Genomic DNA, 24,633 nt, shown 5'->3' on the forward strand with positions numbered 1-24,633 from the left:
CACCCTTGCTGAGTTGGGCAGCTAAACTATAAGCCATCTGGCTGAGCTGCTGGAGGATATAAAGAACTTAAATTGAAAGAGAAGAGACAAAAAGAAACCCCACATATGTATGTGTATCTAGCCTAAAAGAGACATGCACTGTCAGTTACTCCAACACTGCTATTCAGCAAAGGTGCTGTGCTGCTACTGAATCTATAGCAGAGTGGAACAAGAAATTATATTCAAGTTGTGAGTTTTGAATCGAATGCTTCTGTATAGACAGACTGGGCACCCCTAAATAACCTACATTCCTATTGCTGGTACTGTATAATCAGTACTTTGCTTCATGAAAAATGTATCCTTATGTGCTGGTTCAATCTTGAGATCATATTACACTACCATACAAAAGTTTAGGGTCAGAAAGTTAAGAAATTCAGCAAGGACAAAATAAATTAAAAAGTGACAGTATAATATTACTGTGAAAGTGAAGTGAAATTGTTAAATATTATAAAAAATATTAAATAGCGCAAATGTTTTCAACACTGATAAGACGTTTGAGCAGCAGATCAACATATTAGTATGGTGTTTGAAGGATCATGTGACACTAAAAGACTGAAGAGTAATGGCTGCTGAAAATTCAGCTGTGTCATCACAAGAATAATTTTAAATGCATTAAAACAGAAACTAGTTAATTAAATTGTAATAATATTCCACAATATTACTATATTTTGAATCAAATAATTGTGGCCTTGGATAGCACAAGAGATCCCAAACTTTTGAACAGTAATGAAGCTTGTGATACTTAAATTACTGGCTGGAAGTTTATATGAAAGTGTAGTTAATGATACACAAACAGATTTTTTTTTTGTAAAAGATTTCTTTATTTTTGTGTGATTGTTGCTAAGGAAAAAAGTAATTAATAAAACCATTAAGGAACCATTAAAGATGCGCATAGTAATATTTTATGTTGCACTGATTAACGTGGCTGCAACATTGGACTGAATACACATTTGATATTAACACCTAGAGATGCATTACATAGAACAATTTTAGGGTGTGTTCACACTTGTAGTTCAGTTCATTTGGTCAGAACAAAAAAAAAAAAAAAAAAAAAGTCCTAGTCCACTAAGCGTTCAGATATTTTTTACACCAAAACTTAAGGCAAAGGGATAAGTTCACAATCTGACTGTCTGAAATCACAATCTGAACGTTTGCGACAGGTTTACTGCAGTCGGCTGGATCCAGGCAGTGTACGGATCGGACGGTGGACCTGCGTCTGGACATAACCAACACATCCTGGAGTGTCTGCTGAGGCCGTGTCAATTGGTGTCTCCTCTGAATTTGCCTCACCAGCACGTCATCCTCAATAAACCCGTCTCCGGCACAATAACGCCGATCTTTCGAGTATCATACTCTTGTGTAATCGACACGCCATCCTAAATAAGCCCGTCTCTTGCGTGATACCCAGAAATTTTGACTATTCCGATCTAATATGATTTCTGACCTGTAAGGTTGCCAGAATAATAATCATACACGGTGTGATAATAGGCAAGAGGAGAACTGGCACCCCGACTGAGTTTCTCCCAAGGTTTATTTTTCTCCATCATGCCCTGATGGAGTTTTGGTTCCTTGCCACTGTCGCCTTTGGCTTGGCTTGCTCAGTTGGGGACACTAATTATGTTTCAAATTATTCAACTAAACATACAAATAAAATGAATTAGTTAGGTCTTATTTAATTCTATAAACTATAACACTGATCTGCCAATATTATCGTTATATGATAAATTAAAATAAGCTGATAACATCACTGTTTTCTCCAGAACGACTGTAGAGCCAAATAAAATGTTGTTGAAATATTGTCCTGTTTGAAACTGTGAAGCTGCTTTGAAACAATCGTCATTGTAAAAGCGCTATATAAATAGAGTTGATTGATTGACTGGTCGGCTTTTATGACGTGTAAGGAGACTGCAACATCATTACTATGACAAGACAAAACAGTTATGAGTGAGCATTCTGTCATTTTTAAGCCACTTCGCATTGCCAGCAACAAAGAGACATGAGCCCATTGGAGTGCTGGTGACTCCCGGGGAGACACACAACAGTGACCGTTGGCCACAGAATGCAGGCGTGTCAGGCAACGGGAGACATGAAACAAAAGTTCAGAAATTTCAACTTTATGCAAATTAAAAGCGAATTTTGCTAGCAACAACCAATGGGAGGGAAGACTGTAAGTGGAGCTCACGCCACCATCGAGTCCAAGCAAGACAGGCAGGACAGAGTTCCCAGAGCGTTTGGATCCCGGAGTAAATCAGAGTTACCTGATTTACAGGACTGTAGTTATGCAACATATTGATACTATTATTAAAGACATTCAACTGCAAATTAATGGAGTATTGATGGTTGTAAAGAACAATCCCCCTTCCAGAGTGCTCTAGTCAGCGAACGTGCGCTGTGGAGAGGGCGCGTGCTGTCATGACAAGGCAGCCATTACAACTTCCTTGGCAGTAAGAGCGCGTTGCAGTGAGAACGGCTGTGACGTAAGCCACGTTCTCGACATATCCAGCAGCCTGAGTTCGCTCGTCTACCTTACTCTAGTATTCTCTGTCCGCGGCGGTTCTTACCGCGGCAGAATGAGAGAAGAGGAAGAGTGAGGGAAAAATCGGTCTGTCCGCAGCGCTTCTTTAGCACGGCGGCGGCGGTATAGTGACGAGAGCTTCGGCTGGAGTTTGTTTACCTACTCTAGTAATCTCTTTCCGCTGCGTTTCTGGAGTTTTCAAAGCTGCCATGTTCGTTGTTTTAATGTCCTTCCACCTCGAGGGCATGCGTGAATTCAATGACACAGCAAATTAAAATTCACAGGGAAAATGTAGGCCTATTATTAAATCGATCCTCTGAGTTACGGATCGATCTTTAGAAATTAGTATGAAAATCGATTTAGAATTGGTGAATCGATTTTTTCAACACAGCCCTACTGAGCACTGCTGTGGTTTATATAACAACTTATACTTATAATATACTTTTAATCATTTTAAGTCTAATTCCTAGTCAAAGTAGAATATCATCAGTTTTATACATCACTTGTGATTGCATTTTCTATATATGAATCAACTTTTCAATCAACTTTATTTATACAGCGCTTTTACAATCTCGATTGTGTCAAAGCAGCTTCACAGTGTCTCACACAGGACAACATTGCAACAAAATTAGATTTGGCTGTACAGTCGTACTGGACAAAACAGTGATGTTATCAGCTTATTTTAATTTATCATATAGCGACAATGTTGGCATATCAGTATTATAGTCCGGCAAGATATGGCAAGACGTGCAGTCTACCAATAACATTAGTGCAAAGGCACTGGGAATGCCCACAAGCGACTTCACAGTACAGAGAATAGCAATATACAGCGATAAAGTCCATGGTAGTGTGAAGGAGATTTTAGGGGCTCATCTTCCCGCTTTTGGTTAGTTTACACATCTTTGATCTGTGCTGCGTTCATATATCATTTGACCTTGCGGTTAATTTGAAAGCAGACAGGGACCCATCTTTTAAGTGGTTTCGGTTCGCTTGTTTGGTGCGCACCAAGGTTTGGATGGCAGCGCTCTCACTTATTGAATTGAACAGCACTAATAGAACAATCGCACGAGAGTTTGTTTTAATCTAACCAAACATGCCAAGTGTGAACACGGCTTTAGTTACAGTTCCCATTTTTAAAAAAATCAGACATTAATTTATGCACCAAGCGAAGTGTCCAAAAAAAGAGCTTTACTGAGATAAAAAGAATAGCATTGCAAGGGTTATGTGACTTCAATGTGGCATCTGCTGCACAAATTCTGTTCTAGATACAGACGGTTAGATAAAGGTACACGTACAGACCTAACCTTAGGCTGTAAAAGACAGTTTTATGTACAGATTGTCATTGCACACTCACCTTCCTGCAAGCGTGTGGTCTATTGGCTGGGTCGCGGCTGTGTTCCTCTTTGAACGGCGCAGTGACCCCCCTGGATTGGAATTAGGCCGGTTGGACATTGGCACCTCTCTCCTGAAGGGACATACCCTTTCTAGACACTACCATTCACTGGATAGAAGTAAAAAGAGAGAAAAAAGGAAGGTAAGATGAGATGTGTTATAAATACAAATTTATGAAATATAAATTATATAAATACAGATGTAAACAGGGTCTAAAAACTATTTGAGCTTGTTCATTTTCAACAACTTCCAGAGGTAGTCAAAAACACATTAAACTGGATTGCTTTCATAGTGTAAATGCTAAAAACATTGAGTTGGCAAATATTTGTGAGATAACTAATGGCAATTGATCAACATTTATATCTGAAAATATATTTCAGACTTGATTATATAATTTGAGACTTGATGAGACATGATCATAATGTCATTTTTATGATGTAAACTGAGGGAACAAAAGAAGTATTGGCTCCAAATATCGGTGGTCATTGGCTAAGGTTGATTTAAAAAAAATTGGTATTTGCGTCAGCACTAGAACAAATCTGTAACGGTCGATCCCTACTGTAGACAATACAGCAAAATCAAAATCTTCCGTGATTGTATTTTACCTTCAAATAAGTCAAAAGTGCTGAACAATGCAAATTAAGGAAGGAATTGTATTTCACATTTGACTAATATAGCCGTCGGGGCAGGGTGGTGATACACCTGGGTAGTCCGACTGAAAGACACAACAGGCTACCTATTTTGTGAGCCCTGCAACCAAAAGATCAATTAATCTCTACCAGGTTCAAACAACCAGAAACAGACGCCTCTCCAATTCCATTTATGCAAAGCCAATAGCAGCACCATATCGTCTTTCAAATCACAGACATATATCACAGAACAACCATGGCTCCATTGCTCGTAAAAGATCAATAACCTTACTCACATCTCGTCTTAACATACGTCACAGCACCACTGCACAAATGATCCATGAATACACCAAGAGAGTGATGGAGAGGTGAGCGAGATAATCAATAGGACAAAAGCTCTATATGGAGACGCTGAAGGAGAAAAGGACAAATGCTCAGGAAAACCAAACACTAATATAAAGGACTTCTACACTGACCAATCAAATCTGCATTTGGTGTCCTTTTTCTTAGTAATGCATGCCGTCATCAAGCTTGAGGCGATTTTTGAAGACGACAGCATGTTGGTCGGCATCATAACACGCAGTGAGATAAGACACATCCTGAGCATAGACAGAGAATAGCTGGAGGGGGCCTTAGTGTCCTCCTCAGTTCAGTGGTAATGAACAACACTAACCATCAATCACTACGACACCGCAGAGACACACAATCCCACCACACCTTTATCCTGTGTGTATGCGAGATGCCGTCCCACAGCACCATCACTTAAGTGGGGTGCATGATTATGAGAGATAATCTAAATGAAAGACTATGACAAATGGCGTCATTGGATTCGTAACAGCAGATTTCCACTGCATGTTAACGCTTGGTAAGACTCGGCTCGCTTTGGTTTTCCACTGCGGTTAGCACTGCTTTAAAGTGGGAGGGATTATAGAATGATCGCTGTAATTGTGCCACCTTTACTTCTCTGCATGTGGATGTGGAAACTAAAAAAGTTTGTTTCAAATGAGGCTGATAGCAGCAAAACAAAATATTGCCTAATACCTATATTGACTTAAACGTCTCCCAGCAGTTTTCTTTAGGATTTAACATTTGATCATGAAGATTTCAAGACATAAAGTATTTTAACTTTTAGTATAGCTGCACGATTAACCGTTAAAAGATTGCAATGTCAATTCAAACACTCATTTCAAAGAGATTCAGCTGATAAAAAAAAAGTTTGGTTAAGAGTCGGCAATTTTGTATGAATTGTATGATATAAATCATACAAAAACATACAATTATTGGGGGGTTGGGTGGGGGGCATGAAGGTTCCCCCATAAACATCCGTCACTGGGGTCGTAAGCAAATTGTATTAGCCACCAATTTGTCAAAACTTTTAAATTGTTCTCTGATATCTATTAGAAGGTGTGTGTGAAGGTATGTTTTCAGGTCATCCGCACGAGAGAGAGATCTCGCATACATACGATTGTCAGATTGCAAAGTTTAAGTAAAACACCGGCTAGTATACTTGTTCTTTTAACAGAAAAGCTCTGATTGGGGGATTTAAATTACTGAAATCTGGCAACCACAAACATGAACGCTGAAATGCTCATCTTTTTTCACCTGACAAAAAAGTTATTCTTTAAAGGTCCCGTTCTTCGTGATCCCAACTTTCAAACTTTAGTTAGTGTGAAATGTTGCTGTTAGAGCATAAATAATACCTGTAAAATTATAAAACTCAAAGTTCAATGCCAAGCGAGATATTTAACAGAAGTTCCCTTTCAAAGCCTACAGCGAACGGCCGGTTTGTACTACACCCCTGCACTTCCTTGCAGGAATGATGTCACTAGAACCGTTTGTTGACTAACCATTCGCCCACAAGAACATGCAAAATAGGGGGCGTGGTCTCGTTGCTCTCCCACGTGGAGAAGAGCACGCATTCAGCGCTTGCATCTCCCCGTTATGGTAAGAGGCGGGACCTTTACGGGCAAAGTGCGCTAAGCTGCTGTCTAATCACAACACGGGAAGCGCTGGCCCATTCAGAACTCGCTACGTGTTTCTAAAGGAGGGACTTCACAGAACAAGGAAATCATCAGGCCGTTTTTAGGACAGAGAAAACAGCGCTGTACAGATAAGTAAATTGTGTGAAAAATACTGTGTTTTTTTTACACGCGGAATATGAACTCGTTATATTGCACACTGTAAACATAATCAAAGCTTCGAAAACACGCGAAGAACGGGACCTTCAAACTACATTTTAGTCTCATCTTTAACACCTTCGTTAGCCATTTCACTATCTGTGTACAAAACGTATGTGTATGTGTATAAAACCAGTGGCTAAAAGCCACAAAACGACAGTGCATTTTAACTATTTTCCTGCCAGCGTTTTAAAAAAAAGTTGCCAGCCACCAGCAGGGTTTTTGACCATTTTAATAATGCGTAATAGCGCCCTCTAACGTCTAACAGTGAAAACACAGAAAATTAGTTTTTTCGAGAAGCGTTTTCTCACAAATAAAGGAAAACTATGTGTTTGGCGGGAAAAGCGTTATAGAAAGGCTTTTGAACCTAAAACCGTTATACAAACCACACCGTGAGCAATCTGTACCGTTACCCTCCTAGCGTAACGTATGTGAGGGGGTGCCACAGTTTTGATTGACTGAACAATGACTGAAAAAAGGTTGGGAAACACTCACACACATGACTCACCACAGCCATGACAGTGCTGTATAACAGATTGCTTTTATTTCCTTTTTCTTTTTATTCAAAAAATTCACATCACAAACTATCTGTGTAAGTGAATGTGTTTGAACTGTGCGCTGAACATGTCCGTCTCTGGCTCAGCACCAGCCAAATTGCAAAAGCACGTTTGAATTTAGCAGTTGATCTTGTATAACACTGAATATACCAATCGACAGCTCAGGCGTTTAAGGGACACCAAAATATGCCTCCTGATTTGGTCAAATTACATTAGGGCTGTCAATGAATATTCTAAATTTGAATATTTATTCAAATAGTTTTTAAAAACAAATTTCGAAGGTGAAAATTTATATTTGCATATATTGCATATATTGAACAAAAATCTCCTCATCAAAACATAGGAAAAGAAGAAACCAAAAGGAGCCCTCTCATATAAGCAGATGTATATGTAAAATACTGCAATAATCAGCAATAAACGGATGTGCTATTGAATGTCGACCAGGACGAGCTATAGGACTGAAGCTTTGATGTGTTGATCTAACAGTTACTCTGCATTCTGATTCCAATTTGAATGTAGCGTTAGTCTTTTACAAAAAGACTCAGCTTTTTTCATGAAACTTAGCCACATTGTAGTTGCTCATTTTAAATCACCCCAAGTGTTGATAAAAAAATGCATGAAGCTAGAATAAAGCAAGAGAGTCCTTTCTTTTGATATCTTTGCATGTTTTGATATTCTGTGGGCCATGAAACTTGTGAAATTTTTTAAAAAGCTGGCGGCGACTGGCATATTTTATGTTTACCCTCATTAAAAAGACATAACCGACTACATTTACAATGATACTCGACAAGACAGGCATTTTGACATAATTTTGTGTGAATATTCGCACACTGTGAGACATGCGAGTACGCGTAAGATAGATTTGCTGCGCCGCGCAATAACCAAACCGAGAGACACTTTCTCGTCTATGTGCGTTTGAATATTTAAATAGGTAAAGCTTACAAATATGCAAATGATCAACTTCAGTGAAGATAAAGAAATGGCCTGAGCCGGTTCTTTTAAGGTGGCCCCGAGCCATCGGGCAGTTCTTATTGTCGAGCCATGTCCTGTTGTCTTAATTTAGGAATGCACAGAGAAATGACTGCCAAAGTGTGTAATGGCGTCCCACCCTTAAACTGTCAAATGTCTTTATGAAGGTGTCATGTAATCACTGCAGTATCATCAAAGGCAACATTTTACCACCAATTGGCCCAGAGACTCAGACCTAACAAAACTGTTTATTCTATTACACAATCATGCTGAAGAACAGAGTAAGAGCCCACAGATAACAAACAGTGATGTAATGATCACCAACAAATAAAGTAATCATTACATCCATCTTGTATGGTTCATGAGTCCCATTTTATAATTCCATCCAACTGTGCTACAAACGTGTTTAATCTAATGATACTTTCATCGACTATCTACAATCCAAGTAAATCACTCACATATGTAACTAAATTTCACGTTAGGCGTATTTAAGGGGTCATATAATGCCATTTTTGTACAAGTTAATATGATTCTTTATGTCTAAATGAAAACTAAATAATATACTATATCAGTGGATTCTGTGCAACTGTTATCAATTTGAACTGGAGTCGGACCTCCAAAACAGGCTAAACAGGACGTTTCTGACTGGTTGGTTAACGTAATGTCACTTTGATCTATCTTTATGTACTGGCAGGGAAACGTTAGCATGCTGTGTTTACTGATGCATAAGTTAGTTCATTGATAGATGGATGTTACACATAATGCAAATAAAAATAAAAATCTGTTAATGTCGGTTTGTCAGTAATGCGTAACGTTATCTATGCATTGTAATAACTGTTAAAAATAGGGGTGTGACGGTTAGTATATAACCGTGAGACCGACGCTTATAGTTAAACACCGTCATTAGAACTCTATAACCGCCAAAACAGTGTTATTAAAATATTTTTTTTTAAAAGAAAAGAAAAAAAAGATGCACTCCGGGGGCAAATTGTATCAGCTGACGAGGGAAACGGAGGCGGAGTTAGTGGTGCTTCGGAGGCTGCTACTCCTGGAGATGATTCAGGAGAGGTCTGAGAAATCTTGGAGACCATCATCTCCTTAATAAATGGAGGTCTGAAATCTCTGCCCCTTTACTGATTAGAGTGTGCGCTGACACGGAGTTAACTCGCTATATCCAAGAACAACCAATTAACTCTACGGCTAATTCACTAACATGGTGGAGAGACAATAAAACGTGCTATCCGCTCTTAGCAAAATTGGCACGTAAATAAACCAACATACTTCACCATGTACACGACCTGACCGGATTACTTTTGAGTGTGCGTCCTTATATGACGTACACACCGTGCGCTGCGCTCACATGCACCAAGCTATAATGTTGACAAGAGAGGGATAAACTTATTTCGTAAGAAGTTATGAAGATAATGTTGGCATAATGACTGTCCCCCAAACCTACACATGTAAGCAAACAATCAACTACTTAAACTGCGCCTGACATTATAATTTATGATTTCTGATTTAATGATTTTGATGAGATGATTGATGAGATGATTTTCCCCTCTACAACAAATAAATAGCTTTTTTAAAACCGTATAAGTCTTGGTGGCCGTTGAGAGTTTCTATGGCATCCTAAAACAAATTCCAGCTGCTGGAGAGGATGGCGTCGACATCTGATGCGGTAGACAAACCGGCACACCCCTAGTTAAAACACAATTTTTTTTGTGACGGTAACATTATTCCATCTAACAACAGAACACCACAATCGCTTAGACGCCATTCTGCTCCAGCGTATCAACAATGATGGACTATTATAACAGCTCATTAAGGGTCTGAGGTGAAACGCTGATGTCAATAAACAGTCGTGGGAGGGGTGTCCGACCGTGTGACGTCACATGGTTGAACGGCTTGAATTGAAACAGGGGAAAACATAAGGAGATTTTTTTTTTTTTTTTAAACAGTGGATTTATATCATTATAGGATTGTCATGTACAGACACTGCCAACACACATTTCCATACAATCAGCTTGTAAAAGGGCTTGTAACATTATATGACCCCTTTTAAACAAAACTGTGGCCAATGGCAAGTAAATTGTCCGATTTCACTGAACTGTGACTGAATTGGAGGCAAAAAAATAAAATAAAATAGAGCTTTAAGCATTGTTACTTGTGTCCTTCAAAGTGTACAAAGTGAAAGTAAAATCGCATGGTGTGAAATGCGCTATTTAAAAAAACTTGACGCACCTCAAGTCTAATAACAGGCACAAACATAAAATTTAATAAAATAAAATTTGTCAAAAGGTACTCATCCTACAGTCTTTACCATAGATGTGAAAGGGAATAATAGACTTAATTATACGCAAACGAAAGGAAGAAACGTTTATATTTTCCTGTGAAAATGAGTGCGACGCGAGTTAAGATTTGAGAAAAGAAACTAGATGTCCAGTGGGCTAAAACGGACTAACGTTAGGGCTAATGTTAAAATTCACGGAAATCGGAAAATTGGGTTACCAGATCGCAAAACAGAGTTAAAAAGCTGGCAAATTTTAAATTGGCCTCAGCCCACCTCTCTCATTCAGGAATGCAATGTTACATCTGCAAATCTATTTCCTTTGTAAACAAAGCTTTGTGCTTTACTCCTGTGGTAATATTCACGTAAAAAATCAACGTCCATCGCTATGTTTTACTGTAAACATTGTCAACTGGCGATTTAGGGGAAATCGCCCAAGCCTAATAAATAAGTTGGTTGAGATGTTTAACGAATCGCAATATACGTTTTAAACAGCAGGGACGCTGAAACTATACACTGTGACTTCACTTTACAGATACGATAGCAATGAGCAAGTTCTATCTGGCGTTATGGACTGGGAATGCACACTGGCGCGAAGAACTTCAGTTCATTCATGTGAAAGTTAAGCGCAAGCGCACCTGTGTGTACGCACCGTCAAACAGAAGCATGGTGACGGCAAGCACCTAGTTTACATTGATTCATTCAAATTGGAGGTGTGGCGGCATTTTAACTTTCCGACCACTAATAATCACCACAGTGACAGGCTCCAGTAACCTCCATCTGCATGTAAAAAGATAATAGGGCAAACCACACTGACCGGCGGCGGATTTGCAGCCCCACTCGCTGCGTTGAGGGCAATTGCCATGGAGAGGTGTATCCGTGTTTTCACAGTGAAAGATACAAGGCTGTTTTCTGCCATAGTAAATTAATTTATGCTCTTCCTCATCAAGAAATAGACCAGCACGAGGATGTATTTCACAGAATGAAGGAGAATGCAGAGCTGTTGCAGACCCAGGTGTATTTATTTCACCATCTCTTTCCCATCTCTTTTGTGTACATGGATTCTTTTTTCAATAATTTGTTGATTATGGCGGCATATTTCTCCATACGTCAGTGTTGTCACAACACCAAAATTATGACTTCGATACAACACCAGACTAAAATTCCTCGATACCGATTAGGGGTGCAACGGATCGCAGTTGATTCGTGAACCGAACGGATCACGATCCACGGTTCAGAACGCACGTGTCCCACGGATTTATTGAGCATTTTTTTTGGGCGGATTCATCTTAATTGTTTAGCGATCACAGAGTAAAAGACCGTTTAATTTGCCGTTATTGCTTTTTAAGTAATTTTGTTCCTTTAAACTCGCAGAGTTTCAGTGAAATTACACACAGCAGTCATTCACGTGAAGGCATAATCAGTCAACAACAGCTAGCGGTGGCGGAGAAGAAAAGCCTCCCGCATCATTCACATCACATGTATGAGAGCATATTGGCTTCCCCGTGAAATATAATGACGACGGAAGAAGGGGGGTGGACAAAACTGTTAACAGTAGGTTACGTTATTGCGGCAGCATGAGAAAATCGTAAGAAAGTGGCAATAAATCGAGCATGCCTATCTGAAGCAACACCTGCTGATGCCCGTTTCACACACAAACACAGCGTAGTCTGTTTGCGGTGTGTATTTTTTCCGTACCATGTAAACAGATTACAGTTTTCCCACTGCAAGCAGTTTTAGCCCGACAGTGCGAAGTACGGCGATCATTTCTGCACCGAGTCTGTTTTGCTGTGCTGAACTGCTGTCCGTATTAAAACAAACATGTATTGATGTGAAAATCTAGTAATTTCCCCACATATGCATATAATGTAAAGTGTACTCTGTTTCAAAGTCAACACATTGCTTTTTGCCTTGGGTAAAGCAAGGAAAATGGCATATAGCTTTAGGTAAACAAGTGAAATAATGGAGAGCACTCTTTTCTGGAGGAGGAAAAAAAGTTCTTTATGACCAGCAGGATTTCTTTTAAAAAGATTTTAAAAAATGAAAGAAAAAACGAGTTGGCTGAGTTAAATGCTAACATAGTCTAGCCGGTTTTTAAGGTAAGGCTATATAAATATAAAGTAATGCATTGAATAATACATTGTTTAAATGTAGTGTTTAAACTAGCCTGACAAGCCAGACCCACATCAAGATGTTCGGTCTGGAAACTCACCATGGACAGGTCTTTCAAACTCCCTCTGCACGCGATAGGATAGCGCTACACCAACCAGAGCAACGAAGGTGAAACAGAGCTCGTTCATAGATTAAAAATTTGCCGTATCTGGTCGGCAAAACTCAGAACACATCTTCCCTTTTTAAGAATGACTTCAGTGCCGTTCTTTGTTCTTTTCTCACAGAAAAGCTTAACTCCAAGTCTTCCAGAGTCGCGGTCAAAGCTGATTCGAAAGACCGCCGTTCGCCAGTTTCTGTGTTTACTAGAAGCACGCAAACGCAACTCGGTCATCGTCATTATGACCCCGCCCACCGACTCTATACACGATGTGATTTGGCCGGCAAGAGTTAGGCGAATACAGCTCAGAAGGGTATTGAGAGTTGCTAGACGACACTCGTGGGCAGATTAAATTTGCGTCTAGATTTCTAGGCTATGTTTAAACGATATCTATAAAATAGTGTAGACCTACAAAGAGAACTGCAATGACGACAAGGCATGTTCAGTACCAACGTTTGGATGTTAAATAAAAATAATGATTGTGTGTTAAACAGGCATGAGAGGTCTTCTCTCTCCCCTGAGAATGTTGACATCCTAATCTTTTATTTATTTTATTTTTTTTCACTATATGCTCAGGCCCATTTTCACATCACATGTTGTATTTCACATGTTACACTTTAACAACTGAGTAAAATGTGATTTATTCAGCTGGTTATTTATTTTATATTTGTTAAAGCTATAACCATATAGGGTATGCTAACACCCAAATTTTTCTTAGAATAAATGGAAAGCAAATAAAAATAGTGTCCTCCCCCCTTTTTTTCCTGATCCGAAAAATGATCCGATCCATGACTCGTGATCCGTAATGTGATCCGAACCGTGAGTTTTGTGATCCGTGACACCACCAATACTATATACATCTCCCCTCCCTCTCTCATTTCTGTCAATAGGGGGGAGGGGGAGATGTGAGGGAAGATGTTTCAGCCGGGACTTTTTACTGCGCCGAGTCGAAGTACTCTCAGAAGTGCTATTCCGCCATACATTATAGTTCTACTTTTTAATCCGCTTATTAAAGCGCCACGTTTTATTTTATGTCACCATACTTGATCGTTCAACTACTCGTGTAACTGTATTTAAATAGGGGAAACATGGAGGTGTTTCCTTTACCCTTCAAAACTGCGCAAATTGAAAATTGAAAATATGCCCAATGGAAACGCGGCAATTTCACAAAAACGCCCATTTATTGCACGCTCATGAGTTGGTTTTTCGGGCAACCATTTTCGCAAAACTGCAATGGAAAAGTTTTTTTCCTGCATTTACAGGTCACCTGGTGCAGTGACACACTGCTGCAACATAGGGCCTATATATTATTTTTTCCACTGAATTTTTCCACGCCCAATTTTGTTAGGCTTTTGCAATTAGGCTATGTTTTGTTTAACTCACGGCCGATAAAGGCACAATGTTTTTTTTTTTCTTTAGTTTTTTCCTTCTTCCTTTAAGACAGAGGCAATACTCTGTCATATTTAGCTATACATATAAGTTCAAGACATAATTATAAACTATCTACTTTTATTTGTGGACTCAGGGAACAAATTATTCTGAACAAATTATTACTCCAAACGCTATCTTCATTTCAAAAAATTATTTTGTTCATTAAATGCCAAATTTTTCTTTTCAAAAGCATTTCTAAATTCAATTCATATTTCCAACAAACAAAATTTCTAGCCAAAATAACAAAAGTGGTAAAAAACAACAACATTTGAGTTACCATGCAAATTCAAACATTTCGCTCTTCTCTATATGCGTCAACCTGGCGTGCATATCTGCGTAAAAGTCGCTCATTCTTTACAGATGACGGTTTGTTTGGAGAGAAGACGAGACAGAGTTCTTTATTAAACTCATAAAAAACATTAGAATTACAGGAATACTGGATTCTAAACACAGAAATGCCACATTATCATGAAGACCTTGAAGCAGATCTGACACACACACACACACACACACACACACACACACACACACACACACACACCTCATATCCGTGGCACTTAAGTAACCTTTATAAGGGGCTTTCCTTGCCATTAATGCTTGGATAACAAGTCTCCTTCCAATAAAAATAATGGCTAATGCGGTGGATGGAATATACAAACCTACCAAGTGCCATTATTTTGGAATGACCTATCGCGAGAGGAAAATAATACGTTTTCGTCGCATAACTGTAGCTATGGAAACGCTGTCATTTCGCATTAGTTTTTTTAAATCTACATTTAAGAAATATTGCAAAAGTTTTTCACAAATCTGGAATGCGTGGCTTGTGTGAACACCCACCAGCAAATAACAAACAGGAGTGTGTGTAGAGTGGGATCATGGCATATGCAGAGTGGCAAAGCGACCATTAGGCAGATTGGTACCAAAAAACAGCATCTTTGATGGGCACCAAACCAACAAAAACAAAAAAAGTAATTTGCAAGAGCTGTCATCGAATTGTTGTTGCCACAACATGTTGGAATACAACAAACCGCCACCAGCACTTGAAAAAGCACCACTGGCGGCTATTTGAGGAGTATGTTGCTAAAAAGTCGACTGAAAGTACTGCCTCTGTAGCAAACAACAGAAAAGTATTTCAGAGTTGTTTGCAGCTGTTACACCATATGAAAAGACCTCGCAAATTTTGAAGGCACCAGGAGATAACTAACGCCGTAATGATATGGGAGCGCACGTGTTTAAAACTGGCAATGTTAGACGTTAGGGTTGTTTGCAAAAAATGTTTTTATAAATCTGTACTCAATCAAGTGTTGACTAGGGGATTTGTTCTGCACTTTATTTTATAATGCCACTGGAAGCCTTTAACTGTGTGAAGAAAATAAGTTTAAAGTAGCTGCACTTGAATGTGCACTGTGCAATATTTTAAATACTGGTTATCAGTCCTGACAGTTTTAGTCAATTGTGAATATTTTGTGTTTTGTCAATATAAGCTAGGCATACCTTATTTCAAAACCAGAGCTCTTTTAAAGAAAGAAACTTCAGTTGTTGAATGCGCAATATTTTGAGAATTATTTTGTGAAAGTCAGAAGAGCTTGTTGAAGGTAATTTTATTTGTTCTTACAGGAAATCGTTTGCGCTAGAGAAAATTGAGTGTTTTATTACAGGATATTTAGACATTGTAATACATTTTGAAATCAGTTCTTATCTAAATCTATTCAGTTCTTTTTCTTGAATCAGAAAGCATTCTGTAGGCAGCACTAACTACATTTTAGCAGCAAGAAGCTAACAGTCAACTGATAGAAAGGCACACTGCATCTGCTAGACTACAAGTCTCCTTTAATTTACATTGTGCTGCACACTATTGAGAATATTGAGCTGAAGCTTGACTTTACTAAATTAAATCGCAAATCAAACCGCAATATCTGTCAGAAAAAAAAAAACGCAATTAGATATTTCCCCCAAATCGCACAGCCCTACTTTTTATATAGACTTTTCATTAGGAATTGATTGGATCACAAAAAAACTGTCTCTGAGGTGATTAGATTAGAGGGTTTGAAAAATAAGAGTCAAAAAGGAAATTTGTTTCAGAGGTGAAGCAAGTCATCCCATTTTAATGAAAGATTAAAAAAAAAAAAAATTAAATACTCTCTGATGAATCATTTACTGTTTCCTTACACAAAACCAGGAACTGTATAAAGGAAATGGGGTCAATTTGATTTCATGTTGACTTTAACTTGGCATTCATTTGCCAATTACCCAAAAAAAAAAAAGATTACAATATATTAAAAATGGCTTTCTTTAGTCAGTTAACAATCTTCACAGCAAGCCTGTTCATCTTCATACTGAGCCACTTAATTTTATCCAGATACAACAAATCTAAATGCAACACACCTAAAACTGAATAATGTAAAAAACAGATTCCCCTTCCCAGGCCATATATTCTGGAGGTCAATAAACTTCCAAACCGAGATTGTCAACTTCCTGTTTACCCCCAATCTTCACACCTGTCCCACACTGGACTCATTCTAGTCAGCATGAAGGTAACGGCAAGCGCTATGCGAACTTACCAGCCGTGTGCAAATGCCCCAACCAGCAGCCTAGGGCGACAAGAAGGTGGACAATAATGGGGGAAGGAAGGAAGGGGAAAAAAAGAGTTTATTTTAGTCATATGTTTTATTCCATTAAATGATGACAACGTAAAATCAGAGATGATTTAAATTACAACTGCAGACTAAGGTGGCAGCCATTTTGTTCAGTAATATAATCAAAACTGATGCCAAAAGTCATTCTTTGATATGCAATATATTTTAGAAATACTAAAAACGACTGCAATAATCACAAGCAAATGATGTGAGAAATACTTATTGAATATACAAATTCACAGTATAACCTCTATATGACTTTAGATGAGATTATAAAAAGGCTTTAACCACATTAAGCTACACTGACACGAATAGAACACATTTTAACTCAATTTAAACTCAGCGTGTTTCATGCATTAATTGTGCCTTTCTAATTCACCCTTTTAAAGGGTACAAATTATGTTCAATATTTAGGCATTGTACATCCCACACATTAAGAATGCAGCATCTCTATACATGCGAGGATAATATAGATATTTAAAGTTTACATTCAAGTGTGCGTCATTATAAACCGAGTATTTATATATAAACGTCGTTAATATTTTACAAGTTAATATATCCACATACATTATACACATACATACGAGATCAGAAATGCGATCCTGACGCATAAAGACGGTCGTCAGCTCGAGAGGTTTTTAAAGACAGCCGTTAACAATCAAAATACGATGTAAAAGAGAAGATATGAGGAATATTTATGTTCAAAGGAGCCGAAAGGCCTTCCTTCTCGCAACGACACCACCATTAAAAAGCTACTTCTGCGAGCTAAGCAACATCCACGACATTCAAACTACTAGACGTCAAATATACAACCCAAAGCAGACAGTCACAGAACCGCGCAAGAAAAGCGTTCACTTCGACCATGACGCCAAACAATTAACGAGCGGCCCCAAACATGTCAAAATACCCTGTGCAGTGAGCACACTACTGAGACTTCTAACGTTACTTCCCTAAAGAGGGGGTGAACTGTTATCGATGATTAGGACTTGAATTCCTTCATGTGACCATAAAAACAGGACAAACCCGTAGCCAGATCCAATCCAGCGCAGTTCGCCGACTGTGAATTGTTCTGCTTGTGTGTATTTGGACTGTTGACATGAAAATACGACATGATTATGAAGGCCGTTCTCAGCACAGGCCCGAGTAGATCCTTTTGTTTATTTTGCCCAGTCCACGAAACCAACTCGAACCAGCCGAGACACGCTTACTGTCGTCACGCGACCAAACCACACAAAATGTCACCTCACCAGAACACACATGAGTATAGTTAGTTATTAATAAACTAAATACAACATGATAAGTTGATTTTCACACTCCGAGGCCTTACACACCGGTCTCGCGTTTTGTGGCCCAGCATAGGCGCGTTTGCCAATTCAAAACATCTGAGGTGGTTCTACAAAAAATGCTTGCACGTTTAAAACTACGTTGCTGCGGTTGATGTAAGGCACAACACAGGACAACGCACGACGGGGGGAGAAATAAAGTGAAGTTTACGGAGTCCAGGTGATAATCATGATCAGCTAACGCTAGCCCTCACGCTAGCCATGCTAAGTTAAATAAAACATTCAAAACCCTCAGAGTACCCAGCCACTCATAAATTAACAACATTTATAAGATTGATAAATAGCTGGAAATGGTTTAAAGTGTTGGGTAAGATAAATAGCAGAGTTTTGTTTTAAGCTGTCTTTGGTGCTAACTGTTAGCACGGCTAACCGATGCTAATCTGGTGAAGGGACGAAGCGTGACAAGCGATTATCAACAAATAACATGCATTAATTACAACAGCAAAGACAAGACGCAGTATAATGTGAACATTCAATACAATAGCACTAAAAAGAGAAAGATCGTACCGTTGCTGTCAGTATTTGGCCTACATATGGCAAAGCTAAAGAGCAAAGCCGGTCTCCTGTCGACGTGTATGCGGGCAAGATCAGGTCAAAGTGACTGAAGACGTAAACAAACTACCAGCACCACCAAACTACACTAATCAACATTTCACCTGAACACGACTGGATACAACAGACAAATCAACACTTGTGATGCAATACAACTTCCTCCATTTCAATCAGACGTTGTGACATTACCAACAAATAAAGGAGAAATAGAAAGAAAGAAACTTGTAATCATTTCTCGGTACCTTCTAGTTTGTGGGCCAGTTTATTATTATTTATTTAAGCATATCTCTAAATTGGCCCAACCCTTAAAAAATTGCGAAAAACACCAGAAAACGAGTCGTCATATACATTGTGCTACTGAGATGCAGCTCATCTTTATGGTTTTAAATGTCCTGTATATTTCAAAGGGGCTGCAAACGACTCTTAATTTGCTCTCGATATCTCGCCATCGTTATAAAAAAACAAATGGCTTGTTGTCACTACCATCATATCAATGTCAAAGAGTGAATATATAACACTAATAGATAAACAGAAACAAACAAGGGAAACAGGAAAAGGGCTCGAGGGATGACAACTGGAAACCATTTTTTCTTTCGTCTGGCTTTTCCCACTCATATTACACGGCTGCTGATTCACACGAAGGGCTCCGATGCGCATAGGACGTAAGACGATCCCCGGACATTGAAGTTAAATATATATGTGTATATTTTTGATGTTATTGTAATTACCTATTTGTTCCAGTGTTGTAGTAGCTGTTAGACACAGTGCAGCAGCAGCTTTACCTTCATCAGCTGAGCGACCTGCGAACTGCCGCATCACCTCAGCTCCCACCGCGCTCCCTACTTCCGCAACGCACTACTTCCAGCACCAAAGAAGAAATATTACGACAACAACCGGCACACAGAAGCCTTATCAACAACCGTGGCTACAAGTATAACGTCAATTGGAGTTATTGTGACTGGGTTGTGTCACCATTATCCCAGTGCTTTATGAGTGTATCACTAGCGCATCAGTAACGTACGTCAAGATTTCATAAAATCAATCCGCCAGGTCGTGACCCCCCAACACCACCATCTTAAAAAAACGTTCCCTCATACATAATTATTTTATGTTAACTATTTTTTAAATGAGTTTACACGTATGTGTTTCTGTCAAGCCATATGTGAATATGTACAAAAACGATTTTTGTAGAAAAATTATCTTTTTTTTTGTATACCAGTTGTCATGGTAACAATTAAACGTTCAAATATGGCGTCTCTGCTGGATGAAATTCTGTTTGAAACCGCTGGACAAGGTCCACCTCCCTCTAAAGACTTCTACCAGTTTTTTATGACACAAAAGGAGGTATTTAGCAGTACACAGAAAGATAATTCAACTGATATTTGTTGCAGTACCAGAATTGCAAAAACAGCATAATGTCATGTCTGATAAGCAAAATTGATTATGATGTTAAAGTCAGCGTGAAACACAAGATGCACTTGTCTTTTCACTGTTGTGATGTATATATCCGAGTAAAATGGCTTCTCGAAAAAGAAAAAGGTAGGGAGGGACTTGATTTTGTCCTTCAGGAATTGATTGTGGTTTGCTATTGGTCAATCTCATGAGTGACAGATTGTCCCGCCCTCGCGCCAGTGGTCACGTCATCAGAAAAGAGATGTCGCTGCACACGAAGGAAGGGAAATTATTTTGATTAAAGAATATGAGGGCATATGCATTTTGTGGCATAAAAAAATATTCCATGAAAAATAAAAATGTAAATTCTAATTTCAGGGTGACTGCAACTTGTCAAGTGTTTTTATTATTATTATTATTATTATTATTATTATTATTATTATTCCCAATCATGACTATATAGCCTGCATTGTAGGCCTAGTGTGTCACATTAAGCAAAATGTTTCATAATTCTTAATTACCAACAGGTTATATGGAGGTGGTGGAAGATTTCAGTCCGAACTGAATTCAGAGGGACACCACCTGGAGAGATAAAAATGTTCCACCATGACTTTTTGAATGATTCAAAATTCCAGGGTAACAATCCCATCTGAGTTGATTCTCCAGTTTTACATTTGAATGTGATTGGACTAATCATGATTTGTATATGTGAATTATGTTCATGATTTTAGAGCAGCTAGCTGTGGTCTTTGGCCACACTATTCTTGAGTACACTTTGGGTCTGTGTCAAGGGCATTTTGACTACCTGGAACGTTTACCTGACCAGCTGCTCTTTAAAATCCTTTCCTACATGTCCATCCAGGACGTTGGTCGTCTTAGCCAAACCTCAAACAGGTTTAAGAAGGTTAGAACAATATCTGTCCCTTCCCCTATCTATTTTATTATTACTGATCATTTCAAAGGAATCATGACTATAATTATTACTCATAAGCAATACACCAATAGCCTAATAAACTTGTCCTGCACTGTTTGTGCTACAGAAATGATATGTTGTTATGTTAATGTACACATGTGTCCAGATATGTAACTCGGAGGAGATCTGGAAGCAGACTGTGCTGTGTCATTGTGATATGATAACTGAAGACATGGAGATGCTGGCAAACGCCATGGGTTGGAAGAACATCTTCTTTAAGTTTTATTACAAAAACCAACATCAGGGCAACAAGGCCTGTACTGCAGAGGAAGAAGATAAAGCCAATACTGCATCTCCGTGAAATATAAAATACAACTCTCAATCAGCAGGACAATCAAAGTGATCACAGAGTGTTCCTTTACTACTTCTTTCTGTTCATGCTTGCAGTTATTGATTAAACACAAGCCTATGAAACAATCAAATTCAATCCTATGCTACAGTGATGTGAGTGCCAAGTATTCAAGCATTACTTTGATATAATTAATAAATGTAATCATAATTATTATAATAATTATTAATATTTTTTTTCAAAATAGGATGTTTACTAAGTATTTTTGTTTAGAATATGATCAAATCATTCACCCGTCTTACATTAGTTCAGTCTTCGAGCATGACTCTTTGGGTCTTTTATGAAAACTGCAGTGTGGAAAGTGACCAGCAGATGGCGCGCGTTAATAAAGCGAGAGACTGCAAAACCAATACTACTTGAACTGTTGAAGATGATGGTCAAAATAAAGTAGGCCTTGTTAACCTCCTAAGACCCAGGAAAATAAAGTCTTTTACATTTAGTATTTTTCCCATGTCATTACATTATTCAAAGCATAAGAAACAAATGGATATTTTTTAAATTAAATTTTATTCATGTTATGCTACACTGGGACTGTGTTTAAATGACATGAAATGATGGAATGTTTTTTTTTTTTTCACCAATCAATTTTCAGGTTTCAGGATTTATTTAACCTAACTTTGTTTAAAGATGATTCTCAACTATGTTATGAAATATAAAACGGAATCAATTGACATAGCCTACCATTTTACTTTATGCAATAGGCTATGTGGGTTAAGTGGGCAATGTATCTATACACTGTATCTAATTTGCATATTAATGTGTTCTTGGAGAAACGTTTTGGAAAAAAAGTGTAACAATAGGAGTAATAGTTGGCAACATTTTCATAATAATATCTAATATTTTATAGGAACATTGATATGTCATGTCTTTCCCCATTCACTTGTTGTGTGAACATGCTTTAAGTCCCAGTGTTGCTCTATTGAGGACATGTATGAAATCAATTCCCTGTTTTGTAACAGAAAGTCATATTTTTATTTACTGAGATATTGATTTATAAATCTGATTTAAATCATAATTATAATTTTTTTTTCTCCATAAAGGTGCAATATTTTCAGTCAGTCGTTTTTAAAGACCAAGGTTGATGTCCTGGTGAAGCCTCAAAACAAATGTTATCTCTGAAAAGGCCTGAATGTGCTCATTACAGGACATTCAGACTTAAAACGGTGACATGTATGGTGTCAGAGAAATTAACTCAAAAGGAATGTCCTTATAAGACAACAGTGGCACCCACGGAGGTTATGATCAACTCTTCGTTTATGTCCTTTGTAAGTGGTTTTGCATTGGGAAGTATTTTTAGATGATCCATTTCGATCAACGCGTATGCAGCTAAATACAACATTTAAGTAGCTGTTATTAAACGTGTCTTAAAAACATTACTGGAGTGCATCTTGAGACGAAATAATGATATTTAAAATATGTCAATTTAAGTTGCTTTCGGTTAAAACAGCTCAAACATAGGCTGAGGGAAAATGTTAGGGATTTTCAGTTTTCTGCAAGTTGTATATGATTCGGACAGTAGGTGGCGACAAGTGGCTGTTTTAGTGATTCGTTGAACAATTATCTTCAAACACGTGCATAGATTCATTCAAAAACGAAACACCGCTCGGAGTCGTGACGGTTGGTGTAAGTTATTTAATAATAACGTCTTGTTTATCGAACTATTGTAGCCTAATAAAAGTAATCATATTCACAGTCGTGCTGTAGTACTGAATATTCGCCGAGCTGTGATTATACTGCCATGTCTTGTTTAGAGCTAGATCTTAGATCTGCCGTGCTGATTACTACTCATGTGACAGACTTGCCATGTGCCTTTCAGTCAGGTAAATCTCCAGTATTTAAAACCACCATACACATAGTAAAACACTCATTTGGTAACTAGACTCAAAACTATTTATGAAATCAAACCCTTGGTTTGCTGGTTGTCTTTTTTTAAATTATTATTATTTATTTATTTTATAACTCATCACTTTTAACACTTTATTTTAGTGTCCTTTTTAGTTACACATGTAGCCTAATTGCTGTAGTAGAACCAAACCCTATTCCTAGCCCCTTCATATATATTATTATTATATTGGTCAATACTTAAATGTATACACTGCACTGGGACACCTTAAAGTAAAGCGTAACCTCACTTTCTTTGTATGCCTTTTTAACCCTCTGGTGCTGCTCATGTGGCGGTCAAAAATTATTTTTAGATTATGTTTTTGTTTAAGGATATTTTTTATTTAATATGAATATTTTAATTGTATTTAATTTTTACATTTTAATATTTAGTATGTATAAAGGATTTTATGGTGCTTAATTATATTTTATGGTAGATTAATTATATTAAATTATATAATTTACTAACTGTTAATCACTTTTTGAGAAGGCTTTCAAATTTAATCCAACTTAAACTGTTGTACTGGTAATTGTAAATCTTGAATGCTTTGGAGCACAGACTTTTGTCTTTTGACTTTTGTCAGATTATTGCTGAAAAAATTAAACAAAAAAAAGTTACAAAACTAAGTGTAAATTTATTATTATGAAAAACATAAGAATACAGATTTTAAACCATCTTTTATTAAAAGTTTCTAGTTTATTCTACAAATATTACAACGAAACAGCAATGAACACATTTAATTAAACCTAAATGTTGAAGTAGAAGAACTAAAATAGTGTTTTTTTTGTAAAAATGTACCCCAATCTTTATTTACAACTTAAAATAATTATATTTATTTATACTTCAATATTTCCTGAAAAAATAATTAGTTCATCCACATTCAATAAATCAATTTATAGAGCACTTCAATTTACCTTTCTGTGTTTACACTAGGAAAAGTAGTTTAAGAGACAAAATCAAGTGGCTTAAAAACAGCATATTATTGGTTTCTATTTTAAGTGTCCTGTTCCATTTTAGCAGTTCTCTTTTCCAATGAAGGAAAAATGATGTGTCCATATAGCAACATTGTACCATAGAAGGTTACATATATATTTTCCAAAACATGTTTTACTCTAAAGATGTGAGAAAATCAAAGACATACATCTAAACAAGTTGTGTTCCAACAGGCTCGCTGATATCTTAAAAAATGAGCTCTCAGTAAGATTTTTTTCTGGGTTCCAAGAAGTGGTTCCAAACATTTC

At 37.7% G+C, this 24,633-nt stretch overlaps 2 protein-coding genes across 9 annotated transcripts in view; one reads left to right on the forward strand and one right to left on the reverse strand.

The window, feature by feature from the left end:
* The window catches only part of trip12 (thyroid hormone receptor interactor 12), a 71,156-nt gene extending 51,483 nt beyond the window's left edge, over nt 1-19,673 (reverse strand). For 5 of the 8 annotated variants that reach the window (XM_067419475.1, XM_067419474.1, XM_067419473.1 and 2 more), the window contains exons 1-3: nt 19,525-19,650; nt 16,827-16,856; nt 3,909-4,055 (exon numbers count right to left, since the gene is read on the reverse strand). In XM_067419475.1, coding sequence (XP_067275576.1) covers nt 3,909-4,006 — 98 coding nt within the window. In that variant the 5' untranslated portion in view covers nt 4,007-4,055; nt 16,827-16,856; nt 19,525-19,650. Of the gene's footprint in view, nt 1-3,908; nt 4,056-16,826; nt 16,857-18,751; nt 18,888-19,524 lie in introns of those variants that run through there. The other 3 variants (XM_067419469.1, XM_067419470.1, XM_067419471.1) reach the window with 3 other exon arrangements.
* Nucleotides 19,674-20,034: 361 nt separating this feature from the next.
* Nucleotides 20,035-22,307, forward strand: fbxo36a (F-box protein 36a). Its single transcript, XM_067419479.1, has 4 exons — nt 20,035-20,140; nt 20,716-20,824; nt 20,920-21,092; nt 21,268-22,307. Exons 1-4 carry the CDS (start codon nt 20,045-20,047, stop codon nt 21,460-21,462), a joined length of 573 nt encoding a protein of 190 aa, XP_067275580.1. The 5' UTR covers nt 20,035-20,044; the 3' UTR covers nt 21,463-22,307.
* The last annotated feature ends 2,326 nt before the right edge of the window (nt 22,308-24,633 follow it).

The sequence above is a fragment of the Pseudorasbora parva genome, chromosome 16, assembly GCF_024679245.1.
Source record: "Pseudorasbora parva isolate DD20220531a chromosome 16, ASM2467924v1, whole genome shotgun sequence".
In the NCBI taxonomy this organism is placed as follows: domain Eukaryota; kingdom Metazoa; phylum Chordata; class Actinopteri; order Cypriniformes; family Gobionidae; genus Pseudorasbora; species Pseudorasbora parva.